The sequence below is a fragment of the Biomphalaria glabrata genome, chromosome 13 (genome assembly GCF_947242115.1).
Source record: "Biomphalaria glabrata chromosome 13, xgBioGlab47.1, whole genome shotgun sequence".
Classification (NCBI taxonomy): domain Eukaryota; kingdom Metazoa; phylum Mollusca; class Gastropoda; family Planorbidae; genus Biomphalaria; species Biomphalaria glabrata.
Window position 1 is genome coordinate 32,816,291 of NC_074723.1, and position 16,451 is coordinate 32,832,741.

At 38.4% G+C, this 16,451-nt stretch overlaps 1 protein-coding gene across 5 annotated transcripts in view; it reads left to right on the forward strand.

The window, feature by feature from the left end:
* Positions 1 to 16,451, forward strand: part of LOC129922277 (uncharacterized) — a 54,876-nt gene that overhangs the window by 22,993 nt on the left and 15,432 nt on the right. For all 5 annotated transcript variants that reach the window (XM_056007567.1, XM_056007566.1, XM_056007568.1 and 2 more), the window contains exon 2: positions 9,424 to 9,908. In XM_056007567.1, the coding sequence (XP_055863542.1) occupies positions 9,424 to 9,908 (485 nt within the window). The remainder of the gene's footprint in view (positions 1 to 9,423; positions 9,909 to 16,451) is intronic.

Below are 16,451 nucleotides of genomic sequence, written 5' to 3' on the forward strand. Positions count from 1 at the left end.
TTGGCTCAGGCCAAAGAGGATCTGACCAAAGTGGACGACGGTGAAAAGAAAGGCATTTTCAACTCCATAATTAACTTCATCAGGAAGAAGACCAGCAAGTCCAGCTCGTCTGCTTCCAAACAGGCCGCTCCTGGCTTGAAGTCCAAGAGGAAGACCAAACCAATGTTCCCAAAGAAGAGGCAGAGGACCATCTCCACCATGTCCAACCTGGACCCCATCCAGGAGAGCCCAGAAGAGGACGATGATGAAGACTCTGACTCTTACACCCATGACTCTGCCAGCAGTGATGAAAGCATCAGCGAATCTTGATATGTGTTAGACGGAGTATGGGAGAGAGTTTAACCACTAAGATAAACCTCGACCGTATTCCATACATTTTTTCTTCAGGAGAGAACGTCAACCACCTCCCTGTTTGTTCACGTAGCGGGCGCAAGGCTGCCTTCAGGCTCTATAGCCCAGTTTTCTGATGGGAGTATCGACATGAGAAAAGCATAAATAGGCGTCATCTCGAACGTCAAGCCCATCCACCCCTGGCCATAACTTAGCAGGAAGTTATTGGCTCTGGCAGGTCTTTGCAGCAAGACAGCCAACAGGGACTCGATGCACTGGACACAGATCTTCATCAGTGAGAAAGTGTCCAATCCTTCACTTCCGAACAGCATTCAGCCCAATGAAATGATAGATCTACAAACTTTAAATAAAATTAAATCTACCACAATCAAAAATTTTCTTACTTTCAAAACATTTAAAAACATCAACTGAAAAAAATCACAAAAAAGCAACAAACTTTTTATTTCTTGGACAGACAATGGATTACTTAAACTAAAGATTTCAAGAACTTTTTAAGACTATTTATATATCTACAGTTACAAGAATTACTGGACCACTCCATACTCTCAAGTCTGCAGTATTATACTAATAGGATTGACTGCATTTTCCTTTGGAATTCTACAATTGAACATACATGTATACTCTACCAAGTGCTTCCGTGGAGAGACATACTGTTCCAGATATACCTATGTTAATTAGTCATAATTATTTTTTTTAGTCAATTTTGGTCTCTTATTAGTTCTTTTTACATCCTATTTTGTTCTATGTATTTATTTTGCCTTTGTAATGTTACAGCATTTAGACTAATAATGTCCTTAGCAATTCTAGACATTTTTTGTTCATGAGACTTAAAAAAGTTTTAACCCAGAAAATAATCATGTGTATGTAGATCTAGATTTAGGTTTTTCAAAAAGTTGCTATTTAAAAAAAAATATGAACATTAAATTAACACATTTTGTTTTCTATATTATCAGCTTTAAAAAGTTGTTAAAAAATTATTTTTTTAAAGATATTATTAACCAAAGTCAAGTGACATTCCATAATTTCTTTTTTTTTTCTTGTGTGTTTGTAGTTTTGCTTTAGGGATAAATATTATTTTGATTTTTGTAACCAACGAAAAAAAAATATTTTATTGCATTTTGCAATCAATTAATGTTAGCATTATAAAAAGGTTTTAATTACAGCAGAACCTCATTTCAAAGTTAACAACTTGTGTAATAACTTACACTGGAATTGGCAGTTTTTAGCTTTTTATTCCATTTCATAAACTTATTAATAATATAGATTTCTTCTCTTGTAAAAGTTTGTTTGAATTGTGGGGATTTTTTTTTTTGAGGTTTCTTAATATAAAATGTCTTATGACCAGAACATTAGGGGATTAAAAATCATTCTCTAGATCTATAAAAAAAAATATTAACTTTTTTTTCTCTTTTTTATTATGAATTATTTTTTACACTGAACATTATTATATATTCTAGTCTAACTTGGTATATTATAATTCTTATTGTAGTAGTATCTGATGTTTTGTAGAACTAGAATGAAGATACACCTGTTTCTACACCATTATATTTATTTGCAACAAAAAATTTCAATCCTAAGATAAACCATCTTAATCAATGTTAACATGTATTTATTTATATCAATATGCGATAAGACGCTTAATTACTTAGAAGAAATGTAATTAAAAGATGTCGTTTGGCAGCATTTAATCAAGATCTAGATTAGGGTGAGACATGGGGGTGCACAGTAAATGTGAACTTAGGTACCGGGTAAACTGTAATAGGTGCACGTAGATCTAAGATCTAGTGTGAATTTGTGAATAATGTAAATATGAGTATAGACTTTTGCTGGATTAATGTACTTTAAAACTAAAAGAAATATTGAAAAAGATCAGATTGTAATTTATTTGTGAATATGTATTTATTCGTGAGAATGATTTGTTGTCAAGTTTTTAATTTTTTTTTTTTTATTGTTTAGGCCAAATTCGTCCACGTGGTTAGCTACACAGTACATGCCGTTGCTTGCTTTCAATTAATGTTTACATTGATTGGGGGTGCTGCAGAACTTTTCCTTCGGGTTTCTTGAAATATCTCATTTTTTTGAGATATTGGTTTCTTTTTAACACAATGTGTTTTTATATATATTTATTTATACTATTGTAATAACTGGATTCCCATGTTTCATAATGAGTTGTGTTTACGTGTTAGTGGAATTTTTTTTTTTTTTAGTATTTTCGTCGTTACACAAAAATCTGACGGGTTTACGGTATTTGGCCTACTTAGAAAGCAACACGACAGCGCGCGCTCTTGCCCCTTCCTCCCCTCCCACAGACACGCTGTAGCTTGGTAATTTTCCATCACGCAGCCTGTATTCGCTCCAAGGTTACGGCGCGTCACGATCGATAGAGAGAAGTTCAACCCACCCTCCCCTCAGTCGCAGCAGTATTTTTAGTCCGCCCACTAGAACAGACGAGAGAGAGCGAGAGAGATGTTGGCAGACGGCCAAAATCGAAAGCGGCCTATTTCATCATCGCGGACTTGCACGCCCGCGGCAGAACTGAAAATGGCGTTGGTTAAGAAGAAGCGAGAGGTTAGAATAGCACAGGGGAAGCCGAAGAGGAAATATTAGCGCTCCCCCCACCTCCTTTCCCCCTAAAAGAAACAATGACTTAGGAATTTGGCCTAATTTTTGTGAGCTAGCGGAAAATGTACATAGCTGAGCGTGAGTCAGGGGGAATGAGAAATTTTGTCTGACTGAATGTTACAGATTTGATTTTGGTTGAGATCATTTGCATGAATCTATTTATTTGTAAGGCTGATGACTCAATCTGTGGAGTACGCAATTATTTTTATGTTGTTGTCTTAAAAATAAATTATTACTGCTAAACCAGTTTGGTGCAACGTATCAATGCAAATGGGTGTACAAAATATTTGACGGAAAGAAATTAAACCGTTGTTCCATTGAAATTGTTGATGTTGAAAATTGTTTCCATGGAAACACAATAAAACTTAAAAAAAAAAAAAACAACTTTTATTTTATTCGTATTTATTGTATTTATATATTTGTTTGTCAATTGTCTGTAATGCTAAAATATAGTACGGTACCAGTAATACAATAATCGGAATGGATTTTAATGAGATTTAGTACCGTACTTAATAATTCTAGTTTACAAATTTGGTAACAGCTTTAACTTAACAATCACTTCACTGCATCTCAGTGGTTAAATGTCAACTTTATTTCCAGTTGGTAAACTTTGAATGCCAGGGCGCAGAAAAATAACTAGATATTGGGCCCATGTTGTAGGCTGATACATAAACAAGAAATCAATTACACTGAAACTTAGTTTTAAATAAGAAATCTTATATATTACAGATGTTACTTAGAAACAAAATTATGTCCTATGCATTTCATGTCAATCTAGTCATGCATGTTAATCAATGACTTAAACTCTGCTAAGTGGTTGGTTTTCCTGGCTGACTCAGACAACTCATTAGGGAAGAAGGAGCACTTGTAAGAACTTCTAGCGTTCTAGCGTATCATAATAAATCTATACAGTCAAACTTACACCAAGATAATGCAAAAACAAACAACACACAAATATACAATGGAAACTTAAAACCCTGCAAATTATGATTTTAATTATTAGAAGCAGAAGTCTAGTTATGAATCTTGACATTTTTGCTTTTAGACAAAATAAACAACTTCACTTGTAACGGACCCCCACTACCAGACATCGTGGAATGCTAGGTAAAACCACGCTTTGCAAAACCAGCTATCACAGTGGCGTTGCTAGGGGGGGGGGAGAATTTGAAACCCCCCTGGGGGGCCCCAAACGAGTGTTGTTTTTTTTTTACATAAAAAAAAAATATTACCTAAATATGCAGGGGCCCCCAAAGATTCAAGCCCCCCGGTCCCCCTAAAGAGGTCAAGCCCGCCCGAGCCCCCAAAGAGATCCAGCCCCCCTTGGGCCCCAAAACGATGGAAAATTCCTATCTACGCCCCTGAGTTATGATGTGTACCGGGTAACGGTATTTAAGGAGTAAAAAGAGGTAAAGAAGAAGTAAAAGAGACGAGTGGTGCAGAGGACAATGGATGAAGTTATTACCGGTACCGGTACCCAAGTTTATGTAGGCCTCGGTTATCATACCAGGACTTATTGGCCAGTGGCCAGAATTAAAATTTCTCTTCTCAGATAGTATGTATGTATTTAGATCTATGAACTAAAGTTTGCAAGTTATAAGCGAACGAACGGTGCAGGGGAAATAACTGTGGAAAATAATTATATGACGTAATTATTTCCCATTGCTATACGGAAAATACCTATACCGGTATATATATATATATATATGTATACTAGACATATGTTACCCGCGACCCGCGGGTCTTTATTTGCGCATTACTGTCGATATAGTCACTGAGAGTGTTTTGTAAACAATTAAACGAAATAATAATGTAATAAGTAAAGCGAATGTGTCAATGTAAAAATAGTGTGAATGAAGCTATCAAATCAAAATAGCTAATAGGCTTAATTAAATCCTTTTTTTTTTCAAATTAAAACATTTGCTTGAAGGCCTACATATATTTGATTAAAATTTGAGATGAATATACTAAATTTTGTATGTTCATGTGTATAAAGTATAAAGTAGATCTTGAGGTAGACGTAGATCTAAATCTACACTAATTTAGAGTTCTGTGCTGCGCATGCGTGAACTTTTTTTCATGAATGAATATAGGCCTATCTCAACACGGCTACGCAGCTTTAGCGAACAGCGAACGAATGTATTAGAAATGCTTTAGAAAAACAAATTTGAATGTTAATTTGATTAAAATATCAAATGAATGGACAATAATTAGTATGTTTATGTGTTAAAGCATAAAACTATCTTTGCGAAAAGAAGTTTTATCATCTTAGAGTTCAGTAAGAGTTTTAGACCTAGGCCTAGGAATAGACTCAGACCTCAGTCCCTCAGAAGAGAGATGTGTTAATGTGTAACCATTTGGTAATGTCTAATGAAAGAATGTTCGCCAGGAAATCTGTAGATATCAGGAACTAATTTATGTAAAAAATGCTTTTGGATAATCTAGTGGATTGGATTTAGATGTATGTTAAACGTAGCTAATGATCCTTTCACGTTATTTCTGTTTCGCTACGAAAATAAAATTAGTTTTGAGAAAATGGGTTTACCCGAAGGAAGTCGATACATTCTTATCTATTAAAAACGAAAAGAGCGATAGCTTTGTTAAATGAATGGGATTATAAAGTGAATAATTAAACGAAATAATGTTTAGTACGCGATTCATGAATGAATATAGATCTAGGCCTATCTCAACTCGGCTTCGCGGCTTTCGTAAACGAATGTAGCTTTAGAAAACCAAATTTGAATGTTTATTTGATCAAAATATGAAATGAATGGACTTTAATTAATATGTTTATGTGTTAAAGTAGGCCTATAAAACTATATGTGCGAAGAGAAGTTTTATCATCTTAGAGTTGAATTAGAGTTTTAGATCTAGGGATGGGATTATAAAGTAAACAATTAAACGAATTAATTTTTAGTACGCGATTCATTACGGAATTGTCTAATGAAAGAATGTTCGTCAGGAAATCTGTAATCACAGATATAAGGAACTAATTAATGTAAAAAATGCTTTTGAAACACAAAATTGAAGGTTAATTTTATTATATAATGAAATCAATGGATCTTCTTTTGTCTTTTCATGTGTCAAAGTAAAAAACAATCTGCGCAAAGTGTATTTCTTAAAATTAGATCTAGGTCTAAATCCTTTCTATCTTTTCTCATGTCAACATTGTAGACATGGCCTAGATCCATAAAATACTATAGCTGTAATAGAGTCGGACAACTTTATTTTTTTTGAGGGTCTTACATTTGTTTTAGCGCTACAATACATTCACTAAGGTCTAAGTTGGTACCCAAGGAACATTCCTGCCTAGTTTTATCAAGATTGGTCAAGCGGTTTTGATGTCTATAAGTAACATACATACATACATACATACATACCCCTCACATTCTACTTTATAATATAGATATACAGGGCTTTTTTAAGTGACGGTACTCACCGGTACGGCGTACCGGCACCTTTTTGAAAAAAATGATTACTTTTCTTGTATTTTAACGTATATTATTAATTTTTAATAGTTTAAAGTTAGGCAATCAATTACTGAGTACCGGCACCTAATCACTGAGTACCGGCACCTTTTTTTTTTTTTTTTACAAAAAAGCACTGGTAGATATAATGTACTTGACTCTACATTTTACACAACAACAAAATATGACAGGAGGGCCTGCCTTGTAAAAAGAATTTCACATATATGCCAGTGGCTACTTATCTTATCTTATCATCTTATCTTATAGATATTACTTCCTAATAGGCTGTTTTGGGTTGTATACACCGATGATTTGAAAATCTAGGAGCATTTGCATTTTTGAAAAGTAATTTTTTTTTTCCAACGAGTAGCCAAATTTTATAAATATGTAGCAAGTTGTCTTTGCTCCAATGGAGACTAAAGTTTATTTTTTATTTTTGATGTTTTTTTTTTTTTGCATTGCAAGGGAAACAATTCATGAAATAGCTTCGATTTATGTCACTGAAGAGTTACACCGCTTTAAACTATTTTTCTGACTTGCAATCTTTGTGCTTAAATCTTAAATCAACGGCATTTTTTTAAACATACAAAAAAAAAAATAAAAAATAAGTATTTTCTAATTAAAAGTGTAACTAAAATTTTAATTAAACTACTAATTTTTGAACATATTATAGTTTTATTTCTAGTGTACCAGCGATGATAATGGTTACCTACCATAAATGAAATAAATACTATTTGAAAATAGTTCTACTTTTAGTAATATTTCTCAAACAAAAATAAACGAAAATATTTTTTTTTCTATTTCATTGATAAAATAACTACAATGGAGTCATAAAGAAACATCTATACTATAGTGTTCAACATTTATTTTCTCTATCATTTTGCATTTGTTTTTCTAGTAGTATCCTACGTTTTTTTACAAGCAGTGTTAAACATTATTGGTAGGTTTATATTGAAATAATGGGTTCATTCTCCCTTCTATCATATTAAAAGAAACAATGTTCTCGAATGTAATAATCACCCCCTCTCCCCCTAAATAGTTTGTGAGTAAAAAGTTATACGTATATTATTCTCGTGCATGAAAAAAAAATCGAAAGGGAAATAATCGTGAATAATGTTTATTTTAAGAATGGCAACATTGTCTCCCTTTGTTATTCAACCTCCAATTTTACGAATGGCTGGTAGTCGCCCTTCAGTCCGATTTGTCTAGTTTTGTGACGTTTCGCACTGGCCGCCAAGTCCAGACTTCACGTGCTAGGTTTGACATTAACCTCATTGTACTGAGTGCCACGGACACGTCAGATACCCTCTACCTGGTTTAGCCGGCTAGTCAAAGCCGTTTCCGGGGTGTGGCCGCTGCGCATGCTACAGCTTCTGGGAGCCACATGTGAGAGTTGGGTGCCGAATGGGAACCAAGAGTGAGCCAAGCTACCCTCAAAAAGAGGGTACGACTGCCTGTCAACCAGAGGTGCTACCCCTCCTAGATACCCCACATCCCTCACGCTAATTTTACAGTTGCCTGATAGCGTTTTCGCCATCGTTTTATCCTTCACAAGGTATGACTATCTGGTCGGCTGCTGTATTATATAGCGCAGTGCTTCTCAAACTTTTCGCTTAAGGGAACACGTCTCACATTCTGAGTATTTATCGGCACTTCGCTTATTTTTTTTTTTTCAACGAGATTAATTCACATTCTAGCCTACTAGTTTATTATTCCAGTAGTTTGTGGACCACATATTCGGGCCTCGCGGAACACATATTCAGGCCTCACGAAACACTTGGGTTCCGCGGAACACATTTTGGGAAACACTGCTACAGTGTTTTATTTTTCCCACCAGCGTAACCATGAATAAAGACAAATGCACATGATACTTAACAGAATGCACCTGGCACTTAACTAAATGCACCTGATACTTAACTGTATGCACCTGGCACTTAACTAAATGCAACTGATACTTGACTGAATGCACCCGATACTTAGCTGAATGCACCCGATACTTAACTGAATACACCTGGCACTTAACTGAATGCACTTGATACTTAACTGAATGCACCTGATACTTAACTGAATGCACCTGGTACTTAACTGAATGCACCTAATACTTAACTGAATGCGCGTGATACTTAACTGAATGCACCTGGTACTTAATACACCTGATACTTAACTGAATGCACCTGATAATTAACTGAATGCACCTGGTACTTAACTGAATGCACCTAATACTTAACTGAATGCGCGTGATACTTAACTGAATGCACCTGGTACTTAATACACCTGATACTTAACTGAATGCACCTGATAATTAACTGAATGCACCTGGTACTTAACTGAATGCACCTAATACTTAACTGAATGCACCTAATACTTAACTGAATGCACCTGGTACTAAACTGAATGCACCTGATGATACTTGACTGAATGCACCCGATACTTAACTGAATACACCTGGCACTTAACTGAATGCACTTGATACTTAACTGAATGCACCTGATACTTAACTGAATGCACCTGGTATTTAACTGAATGCACCTAATACTTAACTGAATGCACCTTGTATTTAACTGAATGCACCTAATACTTAACTGAATGCGCCTGATACTTAACTGAATGCACCTGGTACTTAATGCACCTGATACTTAACTGAATGCACCTGATACTTAACTGAATGCACCTGGTACTTAACTGAATGCACCTAATACTTAACTGATTGGACCTGGTACTAAACTGAATGCACCTGATACTTAACTGAATGCACCTGATACTTAACTGAATGCATCTGATACTTGACTGAATGCACCTGATACTTAATGCACCTGATACTTAACTGAATGCACCTCATACTTAACTGAATGTACTAAAGATTGATTTGAATGCACCTGATATTTACCATAAATGGCAATTATTATTTTTATTATAATTAATTATTTTAATAGCAGTCATTCTTTGAGACTCCAGCAACATTATGTCTCTTAAATCTCTTCCTCAGCTGCGAACTCGACCCAATCCGTCACCCCGTTATCCGAAATCCCCCTCAGCTTGGGCACCAAACTGGCCATCCTCGCGGAGCTGGACAAAGGCCGGACTGACCAATTCGTCGCCAAGCTGTTCAGCGTGACCAAGAAGGTCGTCCGCTCCATCCGTATGTGCTCCGAGGAGATCCGGTCTCAGGCGATGGGTCAGAACCTGCTGATCGCCGAGGACCGGCACCAGGAGAAAGTGGAGGAGTTCATCAACGGCTGGATCCTGACCAACGTGCCGGCCGACAAGCACGTCAGCGCCACGTTCGTCCGGCAGATGGCCCAGAACATGTACAAGAGCATGGCTAAAATGGCCGGCGATGACCCCCACAAGTTCAGGGCGTCCAAAGTGTGGCTTGGCCAGTTTGTGGAGAAGTACGGGCTGAGCCACCTCACCTGGATAGAGGAGAGCACCCCGACTTCCACCCCCCTGCCGCTCGTCGCTGAAACAGAGGTAAGTAATCACGTGATTAAGACTCTTTCTTCCTAACTGTGGTAGACGCTTGTTAGTGTCAGGAAAGTTTGTTATTACGGTGTTACCTTCATCAGTAGCCGCATTGTTCTCATATGACCCGATCGTGAGTTCTCTCGTCTCAACCGATCTTCATGGTTGTCTTTTCTTAGCATTACACAACTTGTTGGTCAAATTCATTCATTTTTTTAGTAAATTTGTCATTCATTTCGTTGGTCAGTTTTTTTTTTTGGTCAGTTTGTCGGTAACTTATTTTTATCATTTTAAAAGTCAATTCATTGGTCATTTATTTGGGGTCAGTTTGTGGGGCTGTCTGTCCGACGTGATTCACATTTCACAATTTAAGTTTTGTGCCCACTTCTGCAGTCACGAATTCACTCTCTTGTGAAGTCCCGTGTATGTGTCATGAAAGACAAAGCTAATTATGATATGCAAATAACGTCAACCTGTTAAAGAATATTTGTATACATTACTAAAAAAAAGACGATCAATCTCTTCACGGATTCAAATGACATACTGCAGCTCGAGACAGATATTCCAACTAACACATTGTAGGCATGCAAATGTAATAACTAGTTATCTCAGCCTTTATATATATATTATATATAATGAAATATTAAAATCCAGTTCTCTCATTGTAAATTGATATAGGCCTATATGTAAACCTAAATTTGTATTTAGACTATGTTTAAAACGTGTCAGAGCCAGTATGTGTCTTGCTTGTTATCAGCAATGTAATTTCACATTGATTTAGACATTTTCGATGTCTAGCAACATGACTTAAATACCACTATTTAATTAACTATTTTTGGTTAGGTTTTTTTAATTGATTCATGTTTTGTTAGGAAGAATGAATAATTGTACCAGACAGAGTTGATATAAGCTGTGTAATAAGTACTAGTGCTAAGAACATAAAATCAGTTCTTGTGGAAAGAATTGAAGTGTTGAATACTACATGACCTCGAGACTCGATGTCTCGTGCCGTAATTGAAATCTTCACCGCGCGGTTCGTCCGTTGAGATGTCCACGTATGGTTCGAGATTTCCGCATCCCTTTTATGAACCATGTGGCCGGGGAAAGGATTTTATCCCGTGGCCAGGATGAAAAATCGGCTCTTCACCAATCCTCTCTGTCTGGAGTCCCCCGCAACCAGATGATCATTTGATCACATCCGTTTCGTCATGGGACACGGTTCCTTAAGCCAACACAATGGGTTCCTCCTCACACTGCGAGGCCGGAGGCCGAGCCCACGAGGGCCCTCCAAATGCCTATAATGTGCCACCGCTATGGCCCCCGTTAGGAAACGACGCTATGGGCTTCGGACTGGCTAGCAAGCCTTTCTCACATCCCTACCACGTGCAAGTACACTCGCTAGAGAATAACCGTGGTAGCTCACTGGGAGCCCTGTTTGCTCTCGTTCTTGGGCTTTCCGCTTCCCGGACGGACGTTTCCACGGAGGTGTCACGATGAAGCGACGGGAGCATTTCCTCCGCGCGGTTCGCTCGAGATCTGTCTCTTGCTCACAGTTTCTTTGCTTCTCAATGCAATCGTTCGCGCTTTAAGTCTGTTCCTTCTCGATGCAATCGTTCGCTAAGACTTACGCGCCGGTTCCACACGCCTCGCCATTTGATGTGTTGTTTAATAGCGTGCTAACGGACGCCGTTTTGTGCGTGCATTTTCTATTCCGGATATCATTGAGGAACCATGAGCCCCATTAAGCCTGTATCTGAGCTAAAGAGGCCGTTTTTTTTAGGACGACCATTGAGCTGAAGAAGGAGCTAATAGCCAACTACGAGTCCGGCGCTCGGGTTTCTGACCTGGCCGAGAATTATAACATGCCACCCTCTCGTCCATCTTGAAGAACAAAGAAGTCATCCAGGGGGCCAATGTGGCCAAGGGTGTGACGGTGCTGGCTAGCATAAGTTCCCTGCTGATTGAGGAGGGGGGAGAATACAGATGTATTGCTAAGTTTTAATTTGGCACCATCAAATTCTTTGCTTAGGGCCTCCATTTACCTAAGGCCGGCCCTGTACTTATTAGAATAGTTATTGTTTTAGTGAGTTACGTGTCATGCACAAGTAAACTAAGATTACAGAAGGTCCTCGGGTTTCGTCAGCTCCGAAGTACGACTTTTCGTGGTTACGACACAACTCTAATATACTTTATAAAGCCTTATTTCGTGGTTACGACACATTTCCCATTTACTAAAAATATATAAAGCCTTGTTTCATAGTACGACACATCTCCCACATACTAAATAAACCCGTGGTTACGACACATTCCCACATACTAAATAAACCCGTGGTTACGACACATCTCCCACATACTAAATAAACCCGTGGTTACGACACATCTCCCACATACTAAATAAACCCGTGGTTACGACACATCTCCCACATACTAAATAAATCCGTGGTTACGACACATCTCCCACATACTAAATAAACTCGTGGTTACGACACATCTCCCACATACTAAATAAACCCGTGGTTACGACACATCTCCCACATACTAAATAAACCCGTGGTTACGACACATCTCCCACATACTAAATAAACCCGTGGTTACGACACATCTCCCACATAGGCCTACTAAATAAACCCGTGGTTACGACACATCTCCCACATACTAAATAAACCCGTGGTTACGACACATCTCCCACATACTAAATAAACTCGTGGTTACGACACATTCCCACATACTAAATAAACCCGTGGTTACGACACATCTCCAACATACTAAATAAACCCGTGGTTACGACACATCTCCCACATACTAAATAAACCCGTGGTTACGACACATCTCCCACATACTAAATAAACCCGTGGTTACGACACATCTCCCACATAGGCCTACTAAATAAACCCGTGGTTACGACACATCTCCCACATACTAAATAAACCCGTGGTTACGACACATCTCCCACATACTAAATAAACTCGTGGTTACGACACATTCCCACATACTAAATAAACCCGTGGTTACGACACATCTCCAACATACTAAATAAACCCGTGGTTACGACACATCTCCCACATACTAAATAAACCCGTGGTTACGACACATCTCCCACATACTAAATAAACCCGTGGTTACGACACATCTCCCACATACTAAATAAACCCGTGGTTACGACACATCTCCCACATACTAAATAAACCCGTGGTTACGACACATCTCCCACATACTAAATAAACCCGTGGTTACGACACATCTCCCACATACTAAATAAACCCGTGGTTACGACACATCTCCCACATACTAAATAAACCCGTGGTTACGACACATCTCCCACATACTAAATAAACCTGTGGTTACGACACATCTCCCACATACTAAATAAACCTGTGGTTACGACACATCTCCCACATACTAAATAAACCCGTGGTTACGACACATCTCCCACATAGGCCTACTAAATAAACCCGTGGTTACGACACATCTCCCACATACTAAATAAACCCGTGGTTACGACACATCTCCCACATACTAAATAAACCCGTGGTTACGACACATCTCCCACATACTAAATAAACCCGTGGTTACGACACATCTCCCACATACTAAATAAACCTGTGGTTACGACACATCTCCCACATACTAAATAAACCCGTGGTTATGACACATCTCCCACATAGGCCTACTAAATAAACCCGTGGTTACGACACATCTCCCACATACTAAATAAACCCGTGGTTACGACACATCTCCCACATACTAAATAAACCCGTGGTTACGACACATCTCCCACATACTAAATAAACCCGTGGTTACGACACATCTCCCACATACTAAATAAACCCGTGGTTACGACACATCTCCCACATAGGCCTACTAAATAAACCCGTGGTTACGACACATCTCCCACATACTAAATAAACCCGTGGTTATGACACATCTCCCACATACTAAATAAACCCGTGGTTATGACACATCTCCCACATACTAAATAAACCCGTGGTTACGACACATCTCCCACATAGGCCTACTAAATAAACCCGTGGTTACGACACATCTCCCATCTACTAAATAAACCCGTGGTTACGACACATCTCCCACATACTAAATAAACCCGTGGTTACGACACATCTCCCACATACTAAATAAACCCGTGGTTACGACACATCTCCCACATACTAAATAAACCCGTGGTTACGACACATCTCCCACATACTAAATAAACCCGTGGTTACGACACATCTCCCACATACTAAATAAACCCGTGGTTACGACACATCTCCCACATACTAAATAAACCCGTGGTTACGACACATCTCCCTTGTTTCGACTTACGCGGTCTTATGTCGTGAATGCAAACATCGTGGGCGGGAACTAGTTGGTCTGCGCGGCGGAAGAATACGCCGTGACGCGGCTGTAGACCGACGAAGACGGAATCAGCCCAGTCGCGTAGTACGCCATTTTGGCTTGCTGTTTCGTCGTTGTCTCTCTCTCTCTCTCTCTCTCTCTCTCTCTCTCTTGTGTGTGTATTTTCCGATTTTTTGTTAACATTTTGCCATTCACAATGGCGCCCAAGCGCAAGGCAGACTCGAAGAGAAGGAAAACCATCACCATGGAGGTGAAACTAGATATCGTCAAGCGATACGATCTAGGAGAAACGGCGACAAACATCGGCCGGTCGCTCGGACTTAGCCGCTCGACTGTCTCCACGATTATAAAAGAAAAGGACCGCATTCTGGAGCACGTCAGAGGATCTGCAGCGATGACGTCGACCGTGATTACGAAACAGCGTAACAGGCTCATTCTGGAGATGGAGAAGTTATTAGTGCTGTGGCTTGATGAACAGACAGGCCCGGTGAGCCTGATAGCGATCCAGGAGAAAGCTATACGACTGTTTGATGTCTTGAAGAAGGAGAAAGGGAATGGGTGTGAAAAAGAAGCGTTCATGGCCAGCCGGGGCTGGTTCCTTCGGTTTAAGGACCGTGCCAATCTCCATAATATTAGAGTGAAAGGGGAAATCACGTGCCAGCCAGAACAGGTAAACACTTGTTCTCTCTTTCTGTTTATTTGTATTTTTTTTTTTAAATTACTGTTTCATTTCGTTACATAACCTATACATGTACAAAGCTTATATCAACTCACTCTGTCTGGTAAAAAGTTTGTACACGTTATTTCTCCTACACTCAATCTCGGATCAAGCTGATATTTAGCGAAATTATTTCTTTTACCTGACAACACAAGAATCAATTAAAAAATAAAAGCCAATTAGTTATTTAACTATTGGTAACTGATTATTTTGTTTGGTATCCCTAAAAAGGGAAAGAAATTTTACTTGACTGAGGTGGTGGTATAAGTTGAATTAGTCCCCTTTAAACTATGTAGAAAGAAAGAGGGAGCCGCTTTAAAGTTTGAAACTAAAAATATATAACAATAAAACCTTTTTTTTTTTCATAAGCACTTCCCAGGCACAGTGGTTAGGATGTTGGCTTGAGAGAAATTAAGCCCTTGAGTTCGATTTCGGGCCATTATACTATAGCACCAGATTACTAATACAACTAAGCCGTTGTAGGCGTATTATATTTTAATTGACGTAACTTTAAACCACTTGGACACACTTCTTTCCTAAAACGAAACATAGTGTATCTTTTATCAACAGTATACATGGACTCAACTTGAGACTTGAAATTATGACAGACCTTGTCGTGGTTTCATCATTTCTACTAGACCAGTGTTTCCCAAAATTTTGACCTATGTGTACCCCTATCATGATTTTTGAAATGCTGAGTACCCATCACCCCATACACACACTTTAATTGATTAGCAGAACATAATAAATGGGTATTTAAAAAAATCAGCATAGTTAATGAGGTGCAACGCGTACTCCCTCCAAAGTCTTCCCGTACCCCTGGGGGTACGCATACCCCACTTTGGTAAACACTGTACTAGACTCCTTCCTTCTTCGTTACCTTGAAAAAAGCACGCAGGCACACATACACTCCATAACACCGTGAAAAGGGACTGTTATCAAGGTGAAATCTACATAATCTAAAAATAAATGTATAAAAAGCAACGAGGAGCCTGAAAAACAGTCAATAGAATGAATGTTGGACTATTTTTTAACTCTTTCTCTCCTAATTAACGATACCAACGTCGATTTGACCCCAGTAAATTAAAGAAACTTTTTGGTTTTATGAGCTATGATTTGCATTGTGTAAAAGAGAGCATCCATCCTCATTCATCTCTATACCAAATAGAACATTTTCTGATAACAAACAAAAAAAAAAACAGTTATTGAACTTTAACCAGAACTGGATTGGGAAATAAAAAAAGGTGCAAAAATGAATAATTACGTTATAACGTGGACAAATAATTACGGAGAGAAAGAGTTAATTGGATGTGGGAGGATGTAAGATAAACTAAGAGTCCAACAGCTGAAAAGGATGTTCTTAGGGAGCTTCATAATACGAGCTGTTCCAATGGAGGGTTAATAAAAGGGGGGGGGGGGGGGCGGACAACATAAATAACGCATCACCGATTTCAAAGCAGGAGTACCAAATACACCTAGTG